This window comes from Choristoneura fumiferana, chromosome 24 (assembly GCF_025370935.1).
Source record: "Choristoneura fumiferana chromosome 24, NRCan_CFum_1, whole genome shotgun sequence".
Classification (NCBI taxonomy): domain Eukaryota; kingdom Metazoa; phylum Arthropoda; class Insecta; order Lepidoptera; family Tortricidae; genus Choristoneura; species Choristoneura fumiferana.
Window position 1 is genome coordinate 14,539,804 of NC_133495.1, and position 20,611 is coordinate 14,560,414.

The 20,611-nt window shown below is 36.7% G+C and overlaps 2 protein-coding genes and 1 pseudogene across 5 annotated transcripts in view; 2 read left to right on the top strand and 1 right to left on the bottom strand.

The window, feature by feature from the left end:
• The window catches only part of Rhp (GTP-Rho-binding protein rhophilin), a 214,970-nt gene that overhangs the window by 172,608 nt on the left and 21,751 nt on the right, over window positions 1–20,611 (bottom strand). The window lies entirely within an intron of this gene.
• On the top strand, window positions 1,373–2,099 carry LOC141441469 (peroxiredoxin-5, mitochondrial pseudogene; annotated as a pseudogene).
• On the top strand, window positions 4,241–11,462 carry LOC141441663 (uncharacterized). 4 transcript variants are annotated; one of them, XM_074106462.1, is made up of 3 exons: window positions 4,241–4,323; window positions 5,031–6,759; window positions 7,610–11,461. In XM_074106462.1, exon 3 carries the CDS (start codon window positions 7,632–7,634, stop codon window positions 8,955–8,957), a length of 1,326 nt encoding a protein of 441 aa, XP_073962563.1. In that variant the 5' UTR covers window positions 4,241–4,323; window positions 5,031–6,759; window positions 7,610–7,631; the 3' UTR covers window positions 8,958–11,461. The 4 variants fall into 4 exon arrangements, 3 of the variants coding, with proteins under 3 accessions (XP_073962563.1, XP_073962564.1, XP_073962562.1); XR_012452833.1 differs by lacking the exon at window positions 4,241–4,323 and having other exon boundaries at window positions 4,345–6,759; window positions 7,610–10,388; window positions 11,096–11,460; XM_074106463.1 differs by lacking the exon at window positions 4,241–4,323 and having other exon boundaries at window positions 4,345–6,100; window positions 6,645–6,759; window positions 7,610–11,462.

Genomic DNA, 20,611 nt, shown 5'->3' on the forward strand with positions numbered 1-20,611 from the left:
CATTGTTGTTTGCAAGTAGTTTGTATCATATTTTTACGAAATTACGCCTACGCCTGCTTACCAGGGCCAATCAACTTTTTTACCCACACTAATCTGTACACGACATTTTTCAAACAATTGCAGATTTTTGTAAGTAAACATGTTTTTTCTGTAATTTAATAGATGGTGTACGTACATGAATACATACCATCCTACGTAAGTTCAACCTATTAAACCGTGAATCATCTTGTTGGAAGTACGATTTGTTGGTAACGCCAGAGACAATTTTGGTACTTAACGTAGTAGACGCCCAGTGTGGGTAAAATAGTTGATTGGCCCACCAGCTACTTGCATAAAAATATATAAGCTACAGGCACATGTGTGCATCGCAGACCTGAGAGTGGTATGCTGCTGGTATGTGGATTTGCAGATAAAAAGTTACATAGGAATGTGTTGCCATGCTGGCGTTTCATTCCAAAAATGTGACAGTTGCTGAGAAAGTAGCGCCCTCATTTAAATTCTACTCTTTCTATTTCAAAAATATTGCGAAATGAAGTTACCTATTAATTTTTCTGTATTTATTCGTTAAGTTCTTGAACTGCGTCATGGTAGAACACAAACCAAACAGCCAAGGACATTGTGCATTGTACTACCCATGTCGCACTCCAAACAACAAGTTATTCATTTGACACATTTACCTTACAAAATAAAATAAGAAGTTAAGGGAAAAATAAAAATATATACGCATCGAGAGAGACATAATAAACGGGAAATTATACAGGGAGAACAAAACGGTATATATCCCACATTAATAATAGAATATTTTTAAAGGAGGATGGGCAGATTTGTATTATATGGACTCTGGGCTAGGAATCAATAACGACAAGCCTTATATCATTGGAAAGGTTTTTTTTATATTCTACAACTATTTGTACGGCGGGCAATCTCGAATCGCTGTGTAAAAAAATATGAAAACGTATATAAAACATAATCATGATACAAAATCATACAGGAACTTACTTAGTATCGAAAAACTACTTTTATGCAGTGGTAACTTTTTTCAGACAGATTTGGGACTACCTGTCATAGTAAAAGTTTTAGAACTTAAAATAAGCTATCCAGTGACATATCGCTTGTCCTTATTGGTCATTAGGCCAATTAGCCCACCCTCCTTTATTTGGCATATTTCAGCAGGTGGTTGAGTTAGTTTGACTGAAGACCCTGTATTATTCAGGATTTTAGTCGTGGTTGACCAATGTTCAGTAATGTACTGCGGAAAACCCTTTACAGAGGTGAGTCTTCTGTTTAAAGCTTAGACAAATTAATTCAACCATCTGTTATAATTATTCCCGAATAATTTAAAAACACCTGGAAGTCTTACTACAAGGGTATTTTATAACCTGTTTCCTTTTCGCTTTCAGATTCGCATGCTCGCCGACCCCAGCGGCAACTTCGTCAAGGCCCTGGACCTCGGCACAACTCTGCCCCCCCTCGGCGGGTTCCGCTCCAAGCGATTTTCTATGGTTATCAACGACAGCAAAGTCGAACAGTTGAACGTAGAACCGGACGGCACTGGCCTGTCGTGCTCGCTCGCTGACAAACTCAAAGTTAAGAACTAACTGGCTGGAATTAAACTTCTATGACCGTTAAAACAAAAGCTTATTAGTGGAATTGTCAATTATTGTGGCGTTGATCCGAATGAGAGGTGCAGTTTTTTTTTAAACAAGTATTGTCAGTTGTCTCACTTATCTTTGTCCATACGGCAGAAGTATGTGGATATTAACACAACAAATGAAGATTCCATACCAGCATTTAGCGATGTCACTGTCGCAGTCTTAGTAATTAGAACAAATATGAAATACACTAATAGTGTAACTGTATCCCTCTCAGATGGCTTGACAGTTGTAATGTCAGTACAATGTTCTGCGGTACAAAAACTAAGTTTGTAATTAATCAGCAATCGAATATTTAGTTTTAGGGATATCGGTGTTGCTAGGTTTTTGTTTGAACGGTCAGTCCTTTTGTGGTACACTTACAATTAGCTTTACACAGATCATAGACTTTCGAAGCACACCTTGTGATATATCCAATAAAGAATAAAACATGTCAAATTAGAATAATTGTTTATTCATTTATCCTATTCAGCAGATTTTGGTAGCGAAGGAGAATACACCCACTAAGCTAAGAAAAAAGAAACTAATTCGTCAAACACTATCGACTATCGCGGTCATTACTAATGAGGGCTATCGTTTTTTGTCTCACTAGATGGCGCACTGTTGCGTGAGGTTTTTAAGTATGGCTTTCAAAGTGTTATTACGGGCGTGAAAACAAAGTTTAGATTAAAATCATATTTAATACACCTTAAAACCGTACCATAAAAATATCGAGCATGCCACAGTGTTGCATAGTCCCCGTTTTATTCGGAAAAAAAGGGAGGACAAAGGTTTCCGAAAGACAAAACTGTCTCAAAACACAGACATTCATTGCCCCGGAACGCATATTTGCCATAATTAATTTCAGATATTGCAAAATATTCACAAAATTATTCTAATTATAAATAAACCCGCGTAGCTCACCCAAAAACCATGAGATTTGACATTTCGGAGACCTCACGCTACACTAGCGCCTCTAGTGGCGAATTCATACGCGATAGCCCTCATTTTATGAATTACTAGATGAAAATCCGGCTTCGCTCGGGTAAAATGTACTCATAATAATATGCTTGAAAAAAAAAATTTGCCAGTGTAAAGACTGTCGTACGTACTTATCGAAAAATCTGACGTATATTCCCAGCCTTAATATTATCACAAACACTTTCACAGCTAACCTACGTATCGGTATTTCACCAGTAATAACTATGATGTCTCTGTCTCATAATCAAAGAAATTAGACCTAAAGGGCCCCATATACGGTACGATTCGTCTGTACGATCGATCTGATGAAAATCGAAAAATCGTACCGTGTGTGGGGCCCTTAAGAGGTCACAATGGAGAACGAAATGCAAACCTGTGACACGTGATGACGTGACACTAACGCCACTTTGATGTGATGACTTTGACATGTTTACTTCGCAACGCCATTATATACTTAGTAATTTATTCAAGTTTATATTGAAAAAACGCGATAATCCGAATTTTCCGCCTACAAGTTGTCGACTCGGATTGACTAATTTTTTACGCTCTTCAATTTGATGTGCATTTCGTTCGAGTCTACCGTAGACCGGTACGAAATTATTAATATAGAAATTCGGGTTTTGTTCCGCGTACCTTGATTTTAGAGCAGCTCGATATTTCATGCGCCATGATCATGAACGACTGGAGAATATGGTATTTGACTATTTTGTATATGTTTTATAAATTAAAACTACACAATGCTTGTTATCGAATAAAGAAACAATTTTTAAGCTACCTTTACAAATAAAAAAGTTATGAGGGTTTGAAATTCAAAATTAGACAGAGAAAGACATGGCATGTGACGTCACACGCCAGTACCGCCATACTTGCTGGATAGAGAGAAGCGTTTGAGAAAGAGACAGGTATAAAGATTTTTCAAAAAATCACTTTAAATCCAATTTTCAACCGATTTAACTTTTCTCTTCGCTAAACATTGTCTGTATATCTATATTTTCATAATATATTAAGATTAAGTTGTCAAAATTGCCGGTATGCTGATATAACTGTCAGTCAGAAAAATAAATCTGATGTAACCGATCTATACGGAGGATCTATACCTGATTGATGATTTTGTCAAAATTAGACATTAATGTCATTGTAATAAGAACCACGGCACGCGTCATCGTGAATGACTACCTTTACCCACAGAGTACCTTTTTTATATACTGAGATTGTACCGAGACCTTTTTACCTTCTTCCCTTCCTAACAAGTTGCCCACTACTACTGGAATTCGAACTCACTTTAAAGTCACGGCAAAATACACTCACACTCACAGTATCACTAAATTTTTTCGTTTTATCACAAACACCACGTAATTGACAACTTAAAACCGTTTTCTCGATTAAAGTTAGGGTATTTCGTAACTTCGATAGCTTCCCTCACTAATCGTTGTATGTAATGGTAGTAAGTAGGTATATATCAAACTTACAAGGAAAACTATAACGGTTAAGTTTTCTTGAGAATTATTAGTAGTTTATGATTAAATAGGAGCCTATAAGGTATAAAATATATCTAAACTTGAAATATTCCGTACATAAGATGAAATCCTTAAAAAAATATTGATTAATTTTTTAATAATAGCTGTCGCGAAGGATCGCGAACCATAAATATTTTGTATATAGCAACATTATCCGAAGATTCAAATTGCCGCTATTTCTATAGTTGACTATGGTAAGCTGTCATTTGTTTTACATTCTTTGCATAGTTTACCTTCAAATGTTTCATACCAAATATAAAGTGCTAATAAGTTGTGATGTGATGTCCTGACTCCTGAGCTGATCTGAAAGCTAAGTCCTAAGTTCTAAGTTTGAAGTACTAAGTAGCTAAGTACCTTGGTGGCTGATTAGCCAAGTGATTTACTCTAATAACGCATTAGCAAATTCCCTTAATATATGATGAGGTACAACGATGTTAAAGCTAAGTTTTCCTATGGTCTTATGGTCTTACAAATCTGCTCGGGCTATGGCGGCCCAGTGGAGGAGACATGGTAATATGTCTTTCCTATCATCATTGTGATAAGGCATGGCAATATGTCTGGCTATTCATTCTTATGCAGGAGGCATGGCAATATGTCTTTCCTATCATCATTGCGAGAAGGCATGGCAATATGTCTGGCTATTCATCCCTATGGAGGAGGCATGGCAATATGTTTTCCTATCATCATTCCAATGGAAGAAGCATGGCAATATGTCTTCTTATCATCACCAGGAGACATGGCAATATGTCTTCCTATTTAGAGTCGGTATGGATATATATAACTGGTTGTTGGCTTATCCAACTTGGTTTGAAAGCTTAGCATTAACACTTCAATTATTATCAATGGTATGTGTATGTGGCTTCAACTGCGGTTGAAGTCATAGTGACTATTTTTACTACAGGTGGTGGACATTTGGGGAATAAATATCACCTATATGAGCACCAGGTTAGCGCCTGAGTGAATTGTACATAGCTGAAGAGTGCGGACATCACAGGAGATAGTTTAAGGTATGAGATCATGTTATTACTATTGCAATTTCCATCGATATTACTATTGATATTCAGATGAATTAGTTGTCATGCTCTTTATTGGGTTTTAACCTGAACTCTGGCAATTATCTTTATGTGGTGCGGTTAATAAGCGAAGCAGATATTGATTACAATAACCAACACAATGACACAAAGCGCCACATAAATTTGGTGGAAAAGAGAGCTGGGATATGATATAAATGGTAAAGATAGATAATGATGGAACTGACTAATGAGATTGAAGAATTATTGAACTGCTGGCTAGTATTGGAAATTGGTGAAGCTGCTGCAAAGTTAGTACAGTTCTGCTGTGATAATTACAACTAAAAACTCAGTAAAGAGCATCTGAAATTGACTTTTACAAATGCAATATGTAATTTCGTGACTCATAACGACATCTATGATCAGCTGGTGGAACTAAAAGTTGCTATTTTTTATAATTCATTAAATTTGAAAAATAAGAGTGGAAATCTCGTGATTTGAAACATTTATGTTATATGTATAATGATATCAGGCATAGAAGGAACTGATTTAGTTATAAAATGCATAATTTTAGTTGAAGAAATTCGGAATTGTTCAGTTGGTGTTCATTACGAAACCGGATGTGCGGCGATCAACATCCGCCTAATTTTTTAACAAGAAAATTTTATTTTTCGATCTAAACGAAACTAATAAGACCTTAAATTAGCTAATAAGTGAAATTATTATTTCATAAGAATTATTACGCTAGCTTTGAGAAACGGGAGGATTGTTTCACTAAATAAAATAATGTTGTTGACTCGTAGTTCAAAACAAGTGAGTGCGCGCGGGACGCTTCTAAATTCTAAGATGGCCGAAATTTTCTTCAAGTACTTAGTACGTATCGTGTATAAAAGAGTTTGTTTTGGTGAAAATAAATTGTGTTGATGGTGGAAACTATTTGGAAAGTGTGCATAAACAACAGGTGAGCATCATATTATGTGGATTATGTGATTCTTACGGTTAGATAGCCAGAAAGATTAAATAAAAGTTCATGTACTTGATACTTCTTTGCCAAGTAATTCTTTGCTGCTACTTATTAAATAAAATGGTAGTGAGACAAGTTAATAACTAACAAGTATTGGCAAGATTTTGATCCTACGTAATACGGCAGTCGAAATACAATGTATTCGAGTGAAATTACACCGAGTAGGTACCTATACCAACCAAGATGTTTTTGTTTTTGTTACCGGCTGCGCCGGGACTCGGGACATGGACAGGGCGGCTAGAAACAAAGTACACTTACAAGTTCATACTTTTTACAAGCCTTTATTTAACTTACGATTTAGGTATGTTTGTATGATGGGTCGTTCTTGCAAATGCAAATAAATTCAACCTACTTCTAGTAGTCGGATCGACTTGAAGATTAGCATACTTACTTTTATTTACGTGTGAAGGCAGCTCGCATAAGACTTCTAAAAAGTAATTTGTTGTAACCTATTTTAAAACAATGTGTATTGATATCTTAGGAGACAACAGCAACAGTTAAGACGACTAAGAGCGGTAGCAGTCTTAGAACTAAAGGAGCAAGGCGTATTGGCTCATGTAGCAGTGTTACGGCAGGTCTTAGTACGCTATACTAAGGTATGTGGAAACTTATTAAAATTGTAGTAAGAGAAACCGTGAATATGTTCCAAATTTGAGGTGAACAGGAATGATATTCAACAATATGCAGATATCAGTCTAACTTTTATATAATTATGTACCTATGTTGTACAGTCAATGTCATAAATAAGTGATCAAACGTTGACTGTACCTACTAGTTACAATGGTGTTGTGTTTTGTGTTAAACTGAAATAAATGAAGCTAACACTAGAATAATGAGAATAAACAAATATTTTACTTTGATTTATAGTTTTACATAATTATAATTACACATTTGTGCAATTAATGATGCATGGTGAATAATGTGTCTTAATCTACTTAAAGTTGAGAACATGAAAATTTAAAGTCATTGTATGTTTGGAAAATAATACTTAATTATTTTATTGCTTCATCCGGGGGCACAGCAGTGCTTCCAGCCAAGTTGAGTAATTTCTATTGACTGAGTAATTGAATAATTATAGACTGGCATTTGAGAATTTATCTGTCAATTCTTTATATCATGTTTGTGTTCAGAAATGTGCATACATATATAAATGCCTAATTCAACATATCAGTAGGGCTAGGGTGGATAAGTAGACCTAAATTATATCATTATATATCAACTGCTTTAGTTTTGACATTCACTTTTAAAATACAACATTTTGGAATTATACTGTAGTTATGATCAAAAAATATTGATACAAAAACTGAGTAAGAATTATACAGGGCGTGCACTGTATGTGTAACTAGTATTGATAAGGGTGTATACTGACTTCATAATTATACAGGGTGTACTTGTATTAAATTAATCATGAGCATATTGTGATATTTTTGTTCGACTGACTTACAGATTAATACAATTCCTCGGAATTATGGAGGAAATATATTTAAATAGACTGTCCACATTTGCAAGCAATATTAAAGATTTGTCCGATAAAGCTCTCAGTTTGTACTCATCCAGTTCATGGAATAACAATCAGCTTGAACAAGCTAGAATTACAGTCTCGAAATTGACATCCATATTAAATAGATTCAACACCGAATTATACCAATATTTTAACCAGTCTGTCTGTCCAAATGCCGATGAAGTATCTATTCTCACTTCCATACAGTTAGAAGGAGAAGAAGCATTAGCCGAACTTAATACTAAAGTACAAGCCAAGAAGGATCCTCAACCATCAACTTCAAACTTGAACAGCTTCAGAGGCAAACTACCGGAATTACATTTACCCTCATTTAAGGGAGACGTTTTGGAATGGTTCCAATTTTGGGATCAGTTCAGCTCCAACATAGATCAACGAAACCTTCGTGATGTTGACAAACTTTTATACCTGAAGGCTTCTCTTAAGGGTGAAGCAAGGACGGTGATCGACGGTTTAGAGACTACAAATGATAATTACAAGATCGCTGTAACCACTTTAAAGGAAAGATATGGGAAAGGAGTTAAAATAATTGATGCACATTACTCCACGCTCTATAAATTGGAGAGGGCTGAAAAATCAGAAGATTGCAGGAAAACTTTGGACGCGATTGAGAGACATCTCAGAGTACTGCGCTCGCTGGGAGAAAACACAGATCATAATCATCTGCGATTTTTAATCATGGAGAAGTTTCCTCAAGACATCATTTATGAAATGAAAATGAAGATGAGTGCAGACACTATTGAAGAAATGAGGAAGCACCTTGATATAATTATTTCAGCAAGAGAGGATGCAAAAGGAGCGTCTGAATCCACAAGCAAGGAAATTCATTACACAACTGAAACGTTACATGTAAAGGACAATAGCTCTAAGAAATTCTTCAATAACTCCAGATTTAACCGGAATGGAAATAAGGGTTACAAGAATTTCAGGCCTAGCACGTCTACATTCAATAACTGTTCTATTGTAAGAAAGAGACAGCATGAGCCTAAGATGGAGTCAACTGATGAAACTTATAACAAGAGACAGAAGTTTACTTGTGTATTCTGTCATGAGGCTCATTATAATGATAAATGTACAAAATTCAAGACTATGTCTGAAAGGAAATCGAGGCTTCAAAACCGATGCTACAATTGTTTTGAATTTGGACACAGAGCTAATTTATGCAAAAGGAAAAATACTTGCCCTCACTGTGGTAAATATGGACACCATAACAGAGCACTTTGTCCAAAGAATTTACATAATGGTCAAGAACCTACAAAAACGATAGAGATGTAACCAGATTTTATGACTTAGACAAATAAACCGGCTACTGAAAATAACCTTTTATATCAAAGATTCACATGGGTAACTTTCGGCATAATTTCAAGCCCATTCTTATTGAATGCAACCATAAAACACCATCTGCAAAGTCCTCATCTTCAACTGTTGGGCGTTTTAATCAGATGCAGACTTATAAACTGCATTGTCAGATTTCTTCAACACAATATCAAAAGTCAAACTTTGTGGACTGATTGTCAAATCGCAATAGCCTGGCGTAAGTCCGACAAATTGCTACCATCCTTTATAGCGAGGAGAGTGGAAGAAATCGGAACAAAGTCTACCACTTCGAGAGAGGATAGGAGGAAATGGCTTAATGGTCCATAGTTTCTTTCTGAAAGCCCAGACTCGTGGCCGACTGGAATTCACACTGAACATACCTATTCTTTTTCGACGGGGGAGGGTCTGCCGAAGACTGATATACAAACAACTACTATTGCCAAAGAAGTTGAAGCAGTCGTCAACATCAGACCACTTACTTGCGTTGGTTCGGACTTGGCATATGTACTGTGAAACCTGCAGACTTTTTATCACCTGGAAAATGCTTAGCTATTCACATGTCAACAAGTCAAGTCTTACCTTCAGCTACAGCTACTAAACAACAACTTATTGAAGGATGGAAACGTGGAGAAATAATAATGAACGAGTACAAAGACATGTTTATGAACCAGTACTTACTAAGCCTAAGAGAACGCTACAGACACTCACCTAAACAACCTAGAGTCAAGGCTCATGATCGACCTAGTTTAGGCGATATTGTACAATTAAAAGGTGAATCTAAAAACAGACTAAACTGGAAAGTGGGACAGATTGTTGAACTAGTTAAGGGTGCAGACGGACAATGTAGAGTTGCAAAAGTGAAGATTGGTAATACTATATTCAATAGATCCATCGGACATCTGTATCCCTTGGAAATTGACGAAACTGAAAGACCTGGGAATCTGTCTTGCAACAATATAGAACCTGAAACAAGCTCAAGACTATGTAATTCAAACATAGAGGAAAATATGGATGCACCAGTAGAGATGATTGGAGAAGAAGTTACAGACTTACAGCCAGAGGCTGATGTTATGGATGTAATAGATGCGAACACGGATATGACGCAAACTATGAAAGAGACCATTGAGAGCACGGACAAGACAAATGAAAACATGGATGTGACAGATGATAATGATAACATGGAACAGTCTATAGAAGGAAACCAAAAACGAGTTGCTGCAGTTCGAGCTCTGGAAAAGATCAGAGAATGGACGAGCCACCTGATGACTACATTAACACTTTAGCTTGCCGGCGGCGGGTGTGTCGCGAAGGATCGCGAACCATAAATATTTTGTATATAGCAACATTATCCGAAGATTCAAATTGCCGCTATTTCTATAGTTGACTATGGTAAGCTGTCATTTGTTTTACATTCTTTGCATAGTTTACTTTCAAATGTTTCATACCAAATATAAAGTGCTAATAAGTTGTGATGTGATGTCCTGACTCCTGAGCTGATCTGAAAGCTAAGTCCTAAGTTCTAAGTTTGAAGTACTAAGTAGCTAAGTACCTTGGTGGCTGATTAGCCAAGTGATTTACTCTAATAACGCATTAGCAAATTCCCTTAATATATGATGAGGTACAACGATGTTAAAGCTAAGTTTTCCTATGGTCTTATGGTCTTACAAATCTGCTCGGGCTATGGCGGCCCAGTGGAGGAGACATGGTAATATGTCTTTCCTATCATCATTGTGATAAGGCATGGCAATATGTCTGGCTATTCATTCTTATGCAGGAGGCATGGCAATATGTCTTTCCTATCATCATTGCGAGAAGGCATGGCAATATGTCTGGTTATTCATCCCTATGGAGGAGGCATGGCAATATGTTTTCCTATCATCATTCCAATGGAAGAAGCATGGCAATATGTCTTCTTATCATCACCAGGAGACATGGCAATATGTCTTCCTATTTAGAGTCGGTATGGATATATATAACTGGTTGTTGGCTTATCCAACTTGGTTTGAAAGCTTAGCATTAACACTTCAATTATTATCAATGGTATGTGTATGTGGCTTCAACTGCGGTTGAAGTCATAGTGACTATTTTTACTACAGGTGGTGGACATTTGGGGAATAAATATCACCTATATGAGCACCAGGTTAGCGCCTGAGTGAATTGTACATAGCTGAAGAGTGCGGACATCACAGGAGATAGTTTAAGGTATGAGATCATGTTATTACTATTGCAATTTCCATCGATATTACTATTGATATTCAGATGAATTAGTTGTCATGCTCTTTATTGGGTTTTAACCTGAACTCTGGCAATTATCTTTATGTGGTGCGGTTAATAAGCGAAGCAGATATTGATTACAATAACCAACACAATAACACAAAGCGCCACATAAATTTGGTGGAGATGCTGGGATGTGATATAAATGGTAAAGATAGATAATGATGGAACTGACTAATGAGATTGAAGAATTATTGAACTGCTGGCTAGTATTGGAAATTGGTGAAGCTGCTGCAAAGTTAGTACAGTTCTGCTGTGATAATTACAACTAAAACTCAGTAAAGAGCATCTGAAATTGACTTTTACAAATGCAATATGTAATTTTCGTGACTCATAACGACATCTATGATCAGCTGGTGGAACTAAAAGTTGCTATTTTTATAATTCATTAGATTTGAAAAATAAGAGTGGAAATCTCGTGATTTGAAACATTTATGTTATATGTATAATGATATCAGGCATAGAAGGAACTGATTTAGTTATAAAATGCATAATTTTAGTTGAAGAAATTTGGAATTGTTCAGTTGGTGTTCATTACGAAACCGGATGTGCGGCGATCAACATCCGCCTAATTTTAATAACAAGAAAATTTTTATTTTTCGATCTAAACGAAACTAAAAGACCTTAAATTAGCTAATAAGTGAAATTATTATTTCATAAGAATTATTACGCTAGCTTTGAGAAACGGGAGGATTGTTTCACTAAATAAAATAAATGTTGTTGACTCGTTAGTTCAAAACAAGTGAGTGCGCGCGGGACGCTTCTAAATTCTAAGATGGCCGAAATTTTCTTCAAGTACTTAGTACGTATCGTGTATGAAAGTTTTGTTTTGGTGAAAATAAATTGTGTGATGGTGGAAACTATTTGGAAAGTGTGCATAAACAACAGGTGAGCATCATATTATGTGGATTATGTGATTCTTACGGTTAGATAGCCAGAAAAGATTAAAAAAGTTCATGTACTTGATACTTCTTTGCCAAGATCTTTGCATACATATATAAATGCCTAATTCAACATATCAGTAGGGCTAGGGCTGATAAGTAGGCCTAAATTATATTATTATATATCAACTGCTTTAGTTTTGACATTCACTTTTAAAATATAACATTTGGAATTATACTGTAGTTATGATCAAAAAATATTGATACAAAAACTGAGTAAGAATTATACAGGGCGTGCACTGTATGTGTAACTAGTATTGATAAGGGTGTATACTGAGTTTATAATTATACAGGGTGTACTTGTATTAAATTAATCATGAGCATATTGTGATATTTTTGTTCTACTGACCTACAGATTAATACAATTCCTCGGAATTATGGAGGAAATATATTTAAATAGACTGTCCACATTTGCAAGCAATATTAAAGATTTGTCCGATAAAGCTCTCAGTTTGTACTCATCCAGTTCATGAATAACAATCAGCTTGAACAAGCTAGAAATTACAGTCTCAAAATTGACATCCATATTTAAATAGATTCAACACCGAATTATACCAATATTTTAACAAGTCTGACTGTCCAAATGCCGATGAAGTAGCTATTCTCACTTCCATACAGTTAGAAGGAGAAGAAGCATTAGCCGAACTTAATACTAAAGTACAAGCCAATAAGGATCCTCAACCATCAACTTCAAACTTGAACAGCTTCAGAGGCAAACTACCGGAATTACATTTACCCTCATTTAAGGGAGACGTTTTGGAATGGTTCCAATTTGGGATCAGTTCAGCTCCAACATAGATCAACGAAACCTCGTGATGTTGACAAACTTTTATACCTGAAGGCTTCTCTTAAGGGTGAAGCAAGGACGGTGATCGACGGTTTAGAGACTACAAATGATAATTACAAGATCGCTGTAACCACTTTAAAGGAAAGGTATGGGAAAGGAGTTAAAATAATTGATGCACATTACTCCACGCTCTATAAAATGGAGAGGGCTGAAAAATCAGAAGATTGCAGGAAAACTTTGGACGCGATTGAAGACATCTCAGAGTACTGCGCTCGCTGGGAGAAAACACAGATCATAATCATCTGCGATTTTTAATCATGGAGAAGTTTCCTCAAGACATCATTTATGAAATGAAAATGAAGATGAGTGCAGACACTATTGAAGAAATGAGGAAGCACCTTGATATAATTATTTCAGCAAGAGAGGATGCAAAAGGAGCGTCTGAATCCACAAGCAAGGAAATTCATTACACAACTGAAACGTTACATGTAAAGGAAATAGCTCTAAGAAATTCTTCAATAACTCCAGATTTAACCGGAATGGAAATAAGGGTTACAAGAATTTCAGGCTTAGCACGTCTACATTCAATAACTGTTCTATTGTAAGAAAGAGACAGCATGAGCCTAAGATGGAGTCAACTGATGAAACTTATAACAAGAGACAGAAGTTTACTTGTATATTCTGTCATGAGGCTCATTATAATGATAAATGTACAAAATTCAAGACTATGTCTGAAAGGAAATCGAGGCTTCAAAACCGATGCTACAATTGTTTTGAATTTGGACACAGAGCTAATTTATGCAAAAGGAAAAATACTTGCCCTCACTGTGGTAAATATGGACACCATAACAGAGCACTTTGTCCAAAGAATTTACATAATGGTCAAGAACCTACAAAAACGATAGAGATGTAACCAGATTTTATGACTTAGACAAATAAACCGGCTACTGAAAATAACCTTTTATATCAAAGATTCACATGGGTAACTTTCGGCATAATTTCAAGCCCATTCTTATTGAATGCAACCATAAAACACCATCTGCAAAGTCCTCATCTTCAACTGTTGGGCGTTTTAATCAGATGCAGACTTATAAACTGCATTGTCAGATTTCTTCAACACAATATCAAAAGTCAAACTTTGTGGACTGATTGTCAAATCGCAATAGCCTGGCGTAAGTCCGACAAATTGCTACCATCCTTTATAGCGAGGAGAGTGGAAGAAATCGGAACAAAGTCTACCACTTCGAGAGAGGATAGGAAGAAATGGCTTAATGGTCCATAGTTTCTTTCTGAAAGCCCAGACTCGTGGCCGTCTGGAATTCACACTGAACATACCTATTCTTTTTCGACGGGGGAGGGTCTGCCGAAGACTGATATACAAACAACTACTATTGCCAAAGAAGTTGAAGCAGTCGTCAACATCAGACCACTTACTTACGTTGGTTCGGACTTGGAGTATGTACTGAAACCTGCAGACTTTTTATCACCTGGAAAATGCTTAGCTATTCACATGTCAACAAGTCAAGTTTTACCTTCAGCTACAGCTACTAAACAACAACTTATTGAAGGATGGAAACGTGGAGAAATAATAATGAACGAGTACAAAGACATGTTTATGAACCAGTACTTACTAAGCCTAAGAGAACGCTACAGACACTCACCTAAACAACCTAGAGTCAAGGCTCATGATCGACCTAGTTTAGGCGATATTGTACAATTAAAAGGTAAATCTATAAACAGACTAAACTGGAAAGTGGGACAGATTGTTGAACTAGTTAAGGGTGCAGACGGACAATGTAGAGTTGCAAAAGTGAAGATTGGTAATACTATATTCAATAGATCCATCGGACATCTGTATCCCTTGGAAATTGACGAAACTGAAAGACCTGGGAATCTGTCTTGCAACAATATAGAACCTGAAAACAGCTCAAGACTATGTAATTCAAACATAGAGGAAAATATGGATGCACCAGTAGAGATGATTGAGAAGAAGTTACAGACTTACAGCCAGAGGCTGATGTTATGGATGTAATAGATGCGAACACGGATATGACGCAAACTATGAGAGAGACCATTGAGAGCACGGACAAGACAAATGAAAACATGGACGTGACAGATGATAATGATAACATGGAACAGTCTATAGAAGGAACCAAAAACGAGTTGCTGCAGTTCGAGCTCTGGAAAAGATCAGAGAATGGACGAGCCACCTGATGACTACATTAACACTTTAGCTTGCCGGCGGCGGTGTGTCGCGAAGGATCGCGAACCATAAATATTTTGTATATAGCAACATTATCCGAAGATTCAAATTGCCGCTATTTCTATAGTTGACTATGGTAAGCTGTCATTTGTTTTACATTCTTTGCATAGTTTACCTTCAAATGTTTCATACCAAATATAAAGTGCTAATAAGTTGTGATGTGATGTCCTGACTCCTGAGCTGATCTGAAAGCTAAGTCCTAAGTTCTAAGTTTGAAGTACTAAGTAGCTAAGTACCTTGGTGGCTGATTATCCAAGTGGTTTACTCTAATAACGCATTAGCAAATTCCCTTAATATATGATGAGGTACAACGATGTTAAAGCTAAGTTTTTCCTATGGTCTTATGGTCTTACAAATCTGCTCGGGCTATGGCGGCCCAGTGGAGGAGACATGGTAATATGTCTTTCCTATCATCATTGTGATAAGACATGGCAATATGTCTGGCTATTCATTCTTATGCAGGAGGCATGGCAATATGTCTTTCCTATCATCATTGCGAGAAGGCATGGCAATATGTCTGGCTATTCATCCCTATGGAGGAGGCATGGCAATATGTTTTCCTATCATCATTCCAATGGAAGAAGCATGGCAATATGTCTTCTTATCATCACCAGGAGACATGGCAATATGTCTTCCTATTTAGAGTCAGTATGGATATGTATAACTGGTTGTTGGCTTATCCAAATTGGTTTGAAAGCTTAGCATTAACACTTCAATTATTATCAATGGTATGTGTATGTGGCTTCAACTGCGGTTGAAGTCATAGTGACTATTTTTACTACAGGTGGTGGACATTTGGGGAATAAATATCACCTATATGAGCACCAGGTTAGCGCCTGAGTGAATTGTACATAGCTGAAGAGTGCGGACATCACAGGAGATAGTTTAAGGTATGAGATCATGTTATTACTATTGCAATTTCCATCGATATTACTATTGATATTCAGATGAATTAGTTGTCATGCTCTTTATTGGGTTTTAACCTGAACTCTGGCAATTATCTTTATGTGGTGCGGTTAATAAGCGAAGCAGATATTGATTACAATAACCAACACAATAACACAAAGCGCCACAATGGCTACGAAACCCTATTTCGGGTGTGTCCGGCCAGTTTTTTTTTCATAAATAGAAATTTTTTCCCGGCATTATTTAGTCTAGTTTTAGTCGCATTATTTTAAAGTAAGTAAGTAAATGGTTTTTAGTATAAATTGTACAAATAAAATAGCGGATACTTAAGAATTTTTTTGGTAGTTTTTTTCTTCAAATCCTGGCAACAATAATAAATACGTTCGAGTAGCCCACCATAATATATTGCAAAAACGTCTACCGAAACAAACCCAAGTGTTTGAGCACCTCTTTGGTTTGAGCTGTCAAAATTTGTTATCGATTGATCCGCGTTTCTGAACGTTGAATGAATTGTCAAAATCCAATTTGTGCCGTCCTTCTTGTTTGTTTACTTTCAAAAATAACAAAATTATGACTAAAGTTTATTAATAATGACAAAGCGGATGCAATATTTCGGTACGGCTTTCTTTTTGTGTTCGCTGACATATTTGACTAGAGTCGTATTGACTGAGATTTTCGAGGACGAGACCGCGCAAGTGGAGGAGTGGTTGGAGCAGAACGATCTCGGTGAATACAAGAAGTTGTTCAAGGAATATGGTAAGTAATAGTGCTAATTGATCGATTAAATTATGAAGCGTTGCGTCAGTGACTACTGAATATATCGAGTTATTCTTTTGAGCGCGGTTCCTTTTTAATTTGAACCAATCGCCGCGCCCCCTTAGTTGGCGATGTTATGGCATAATTTAGAAGGGGAGGGAAAGTTTCGTGTCCAACTCGGAATATTAATGAGTGCACATTCATTCTTTCATTAGCTAAAGTAGTGACCTGGGTAGTTCATAAGTTTTTATAGTAAATTTCAGTCTAGTATTTACACATGTAGTAGGTAGTATGTGTTTTTTTTATTAAATTGTAATAGAAATCTCCACCATCCGTAAATAAAGAAATTCATGTTCGACGTTCTATGTTTACCAGTACGTGTTGCTCATGTGAATTTAGAAACTAAAGGAGAAACATTTTAATTCTTGACTTAATATACATACATTTACATTTGTTTAATCAATATGTAAATGTAGTAAATGTAGTAAAAATTTACGTTGTAGGTACATAATACTATGAGGTACTATCATGATGTTGCCAACTGACTGTAATAAGAAATAACAAACTAAAAAAACAGCCAGCCCGCCTTAAGACTTGGGTGATATTTGTAAATATAGGTTTATAGGATTAGAGTAAGTTAGTTTTAGTTCTTTTTTTATTTATTTCTGTTAATTATTGTATATATTATTTGTATGTTTATAAATAAATTTATCCTAAAAAACAACATTAATGTAAGATTGGTTTTTGGAATCTTTTTGTATTTTTTATTTCAATTCCAAATTTTTTGTTACTTTTACGGACATCCCGTAAAACCTATATCGAAAATACAAACTGAAATATAGATGCACAGAAAAACCAGAAAAATAAGACCAGCGCTGGGAATCGAACCCCTAAAAAACACCAAAAACCAATCTTAATTTGATTGCTTAATAACAATATCTCTTGTCCGGTGAGCGGTTAGTTCCAATGGAGTGCCGAAAAGTTTCTCGATGAGGGCTACGGCATAGATGTCGCTAGTGTCGCTGCTTAAGTGGCTAAATAAGAAACAACACAAGCTGAGATATGAGGTGCATAGGAGAAATTCATGTCTGTATCGTTGTCCAGCGGTGGTGTAGTGGTATAGCACACGGCACGGAATGCCGAGGACCTGGGTTAGATTCCCAGCGCTGGTCTTATTTTTCTGGTTTTTCTGTGCATCTATATTTCAGTTTGTATTTTCGATAACAACATTAATGGTTTGTGCCCACAATATAATATAAATACATTATTTTAAACATCACAAATCAGTACAGCGAGATTTTCATAAATAAAATAGGCAGGGGTGGATATTAGGTGGGATAGCTGTAGTTTATACATTTAATTTATAGGAAACATTACCCTTTTTGCATATTTCATTTTACTTTTGCAATAACAATCACACTTGTTCTTGTATTTTCTTTCTTGCACACACATTGTGATTATAAACTGCAACAGTAAATTATATTACGTAAATTTGGACTGCTTTCATTGTCAGTGCTAGTGGTGTGGTTTACTTTATGGCGACTAAAGTAGTAGTTGATAGTTCTCACCCAAGGTAGCGATTGAGAGGAAAACAAATTTTGTATTTTCTTTCTAGAACTGTAGGCACTTTTTCACCTCTTAACCCTTCATTTCTTTTGAGAAAAAAAATACAAAAAAATCTACTTAAATAGGCATTACCAGGAAAAATGTTGGATTTCCAACATTAGAAATCCAACATTATGTGCCTCCAGAGAGCTCAAAACAATATTCTAAGGGTATCTCATCGGTGACTTGGTATGCTCACAATTCAGAAATTAGATGACCAGATGGCCTAGTGGTTAGAGAACCTGACTACGAAGCTTGAGGTCCCGGGTTCGATTCCCGTGTTGGGGCAGATATTTGTATGAAAAATATGAATGTTTTTTCTCGGGTCTTGGGTGTTTAAAATGTATTTAAGTATGTATCTATCTATATAATTATGTTTATCCGTTGCTTAGTACCCATAACACAAGCTTACTTTGGGACTAGGTCAATTGGTGTGAATTGTCCCGTGATATTTATTTATTTATTTATTTCTGTAAGCTTACTATTTGTGGTGTACAAAAAAGAGTCATTGTATTGTATTTGTATTATCCTTAGACTTTCGTAACACACGGGCAGACCCGGATCAACGATTTTTTTGAACCAGGGCACCTTGATGGTGGCGCCCCCTCCCTTCAGTGTTTAAGAAAAACTGTTAAACTACCAATGAGTAGCATTTTTCTTCTTTCCTTCTTCATATCTTGTCTCAAGGATTTGGCGCCCCCCTGAAACTGCCGCCCAGGGGCAAGTGCCCCTGATTGCCCCCCCTTAGATCCGGGGCTGCACGCGGGATAACCCAGAACGAATTAGCTCCACCCATCTATAACAATGGTCCGCACTAACCGGCCTACCTAACTAATACTAATATGTGTTGTGTATGGTGTAGTATTTCCCAGGAGACCCATGACCATTCAATTAATCGGGCCACCATCTGTCATAACGCCTCTTACCACGAGATCGCCGTGCAATCTACAAGGTACAATTAAATAAAATAGCTGAAAACCTCAGACACTTCAACAGCCTTTTCTTATTTTAAGTTCGTTTATTGCATTTCTAACAAATGCCTCCCTCTTAGAACGCCAGAACGAACGACAACTCACCATATTATGATTGGTTTTTTGGAGTCTTTATGTATTTTTTATTTCAACTCCAAATTTGTGACTTTTACGGGTATCCGTTGAAACCATATCGAATATAAACTGAGACACACATGACACACGCAAAAAAACCAGAAGAAGAGACAGCACTGGGAATCGAACCCAGGTCTCAGCAATCCGTGCTGCGTGCTATGACCCTACACCACTGCTGGCCCACCACTTTCATTCACCGGTTGCCCGCAACTCTCACGATGTCGTCAGTCCACCTTGTGGGAGGCCTGCGAACGCTTCGTCTTCCGGTTCGTGGTCGCCACTCGAAGACTTCTCTCCCAACGGTTATCTGTTCTTCGAGCGGTGTGGCCCGCCATTGCCACTTTAACTTGCACACTCTATATATATCTTGCTAAGTCAGTAATTCTACTAATTTCTCGTAATTAGGTACTTACTCATAATACGCTTGTACATAATTTGTACTTGTCAGTTGCAAAACATTTAGGTTTCAAACTCTTCCTAACACTCCAGACTCCAGTTCATCATTTCCTGATATTCTTATTTTTTTATGTTCTCCGGGCACCTTGTTTTCGCCATTGCGTATAGTCGATTAAAGAAGCGGCCACACCGCTGCTTAAAAAACGGTGACGGTACGGAATCGCGCAGTGACGCATCGTATGCGCACGCGCACCGTTATTATCGCATGCCCTTCACAGTCCACACTGCTGCTTAAAATACGCAGACGGTGCGGAATTCCAGTGACGGACGGAAAGCACGCATAAAAAACGGTACGCATACGAGCGTCACTGCGATTCCGTACCGTCACCGTTTTTTAAGCAGCGGTGTGGCTGCTCCTTTAAACAATGCTTTACCATGTTTACGACAGTTCTTAGGAATCTGGAAAAAAATCTAATGGAATTGAATCTGCACTCATATGTTACCGTGTTTTTCGACAGTAATTGATAGGAACTACCTGGTAATTAAATTTTGGACAAACCTAAAAAAACGTTGTACGC

Bases quoted from the DNA above. Each gene is read 5' to 3' on its own strand.
- LOC141441663 (XM_074106462.1), top strand. From the start codon at position 7,632: ATGGAGGAAATATATTTAAATAGACTGTCCACATTTGCAAGCAATATT.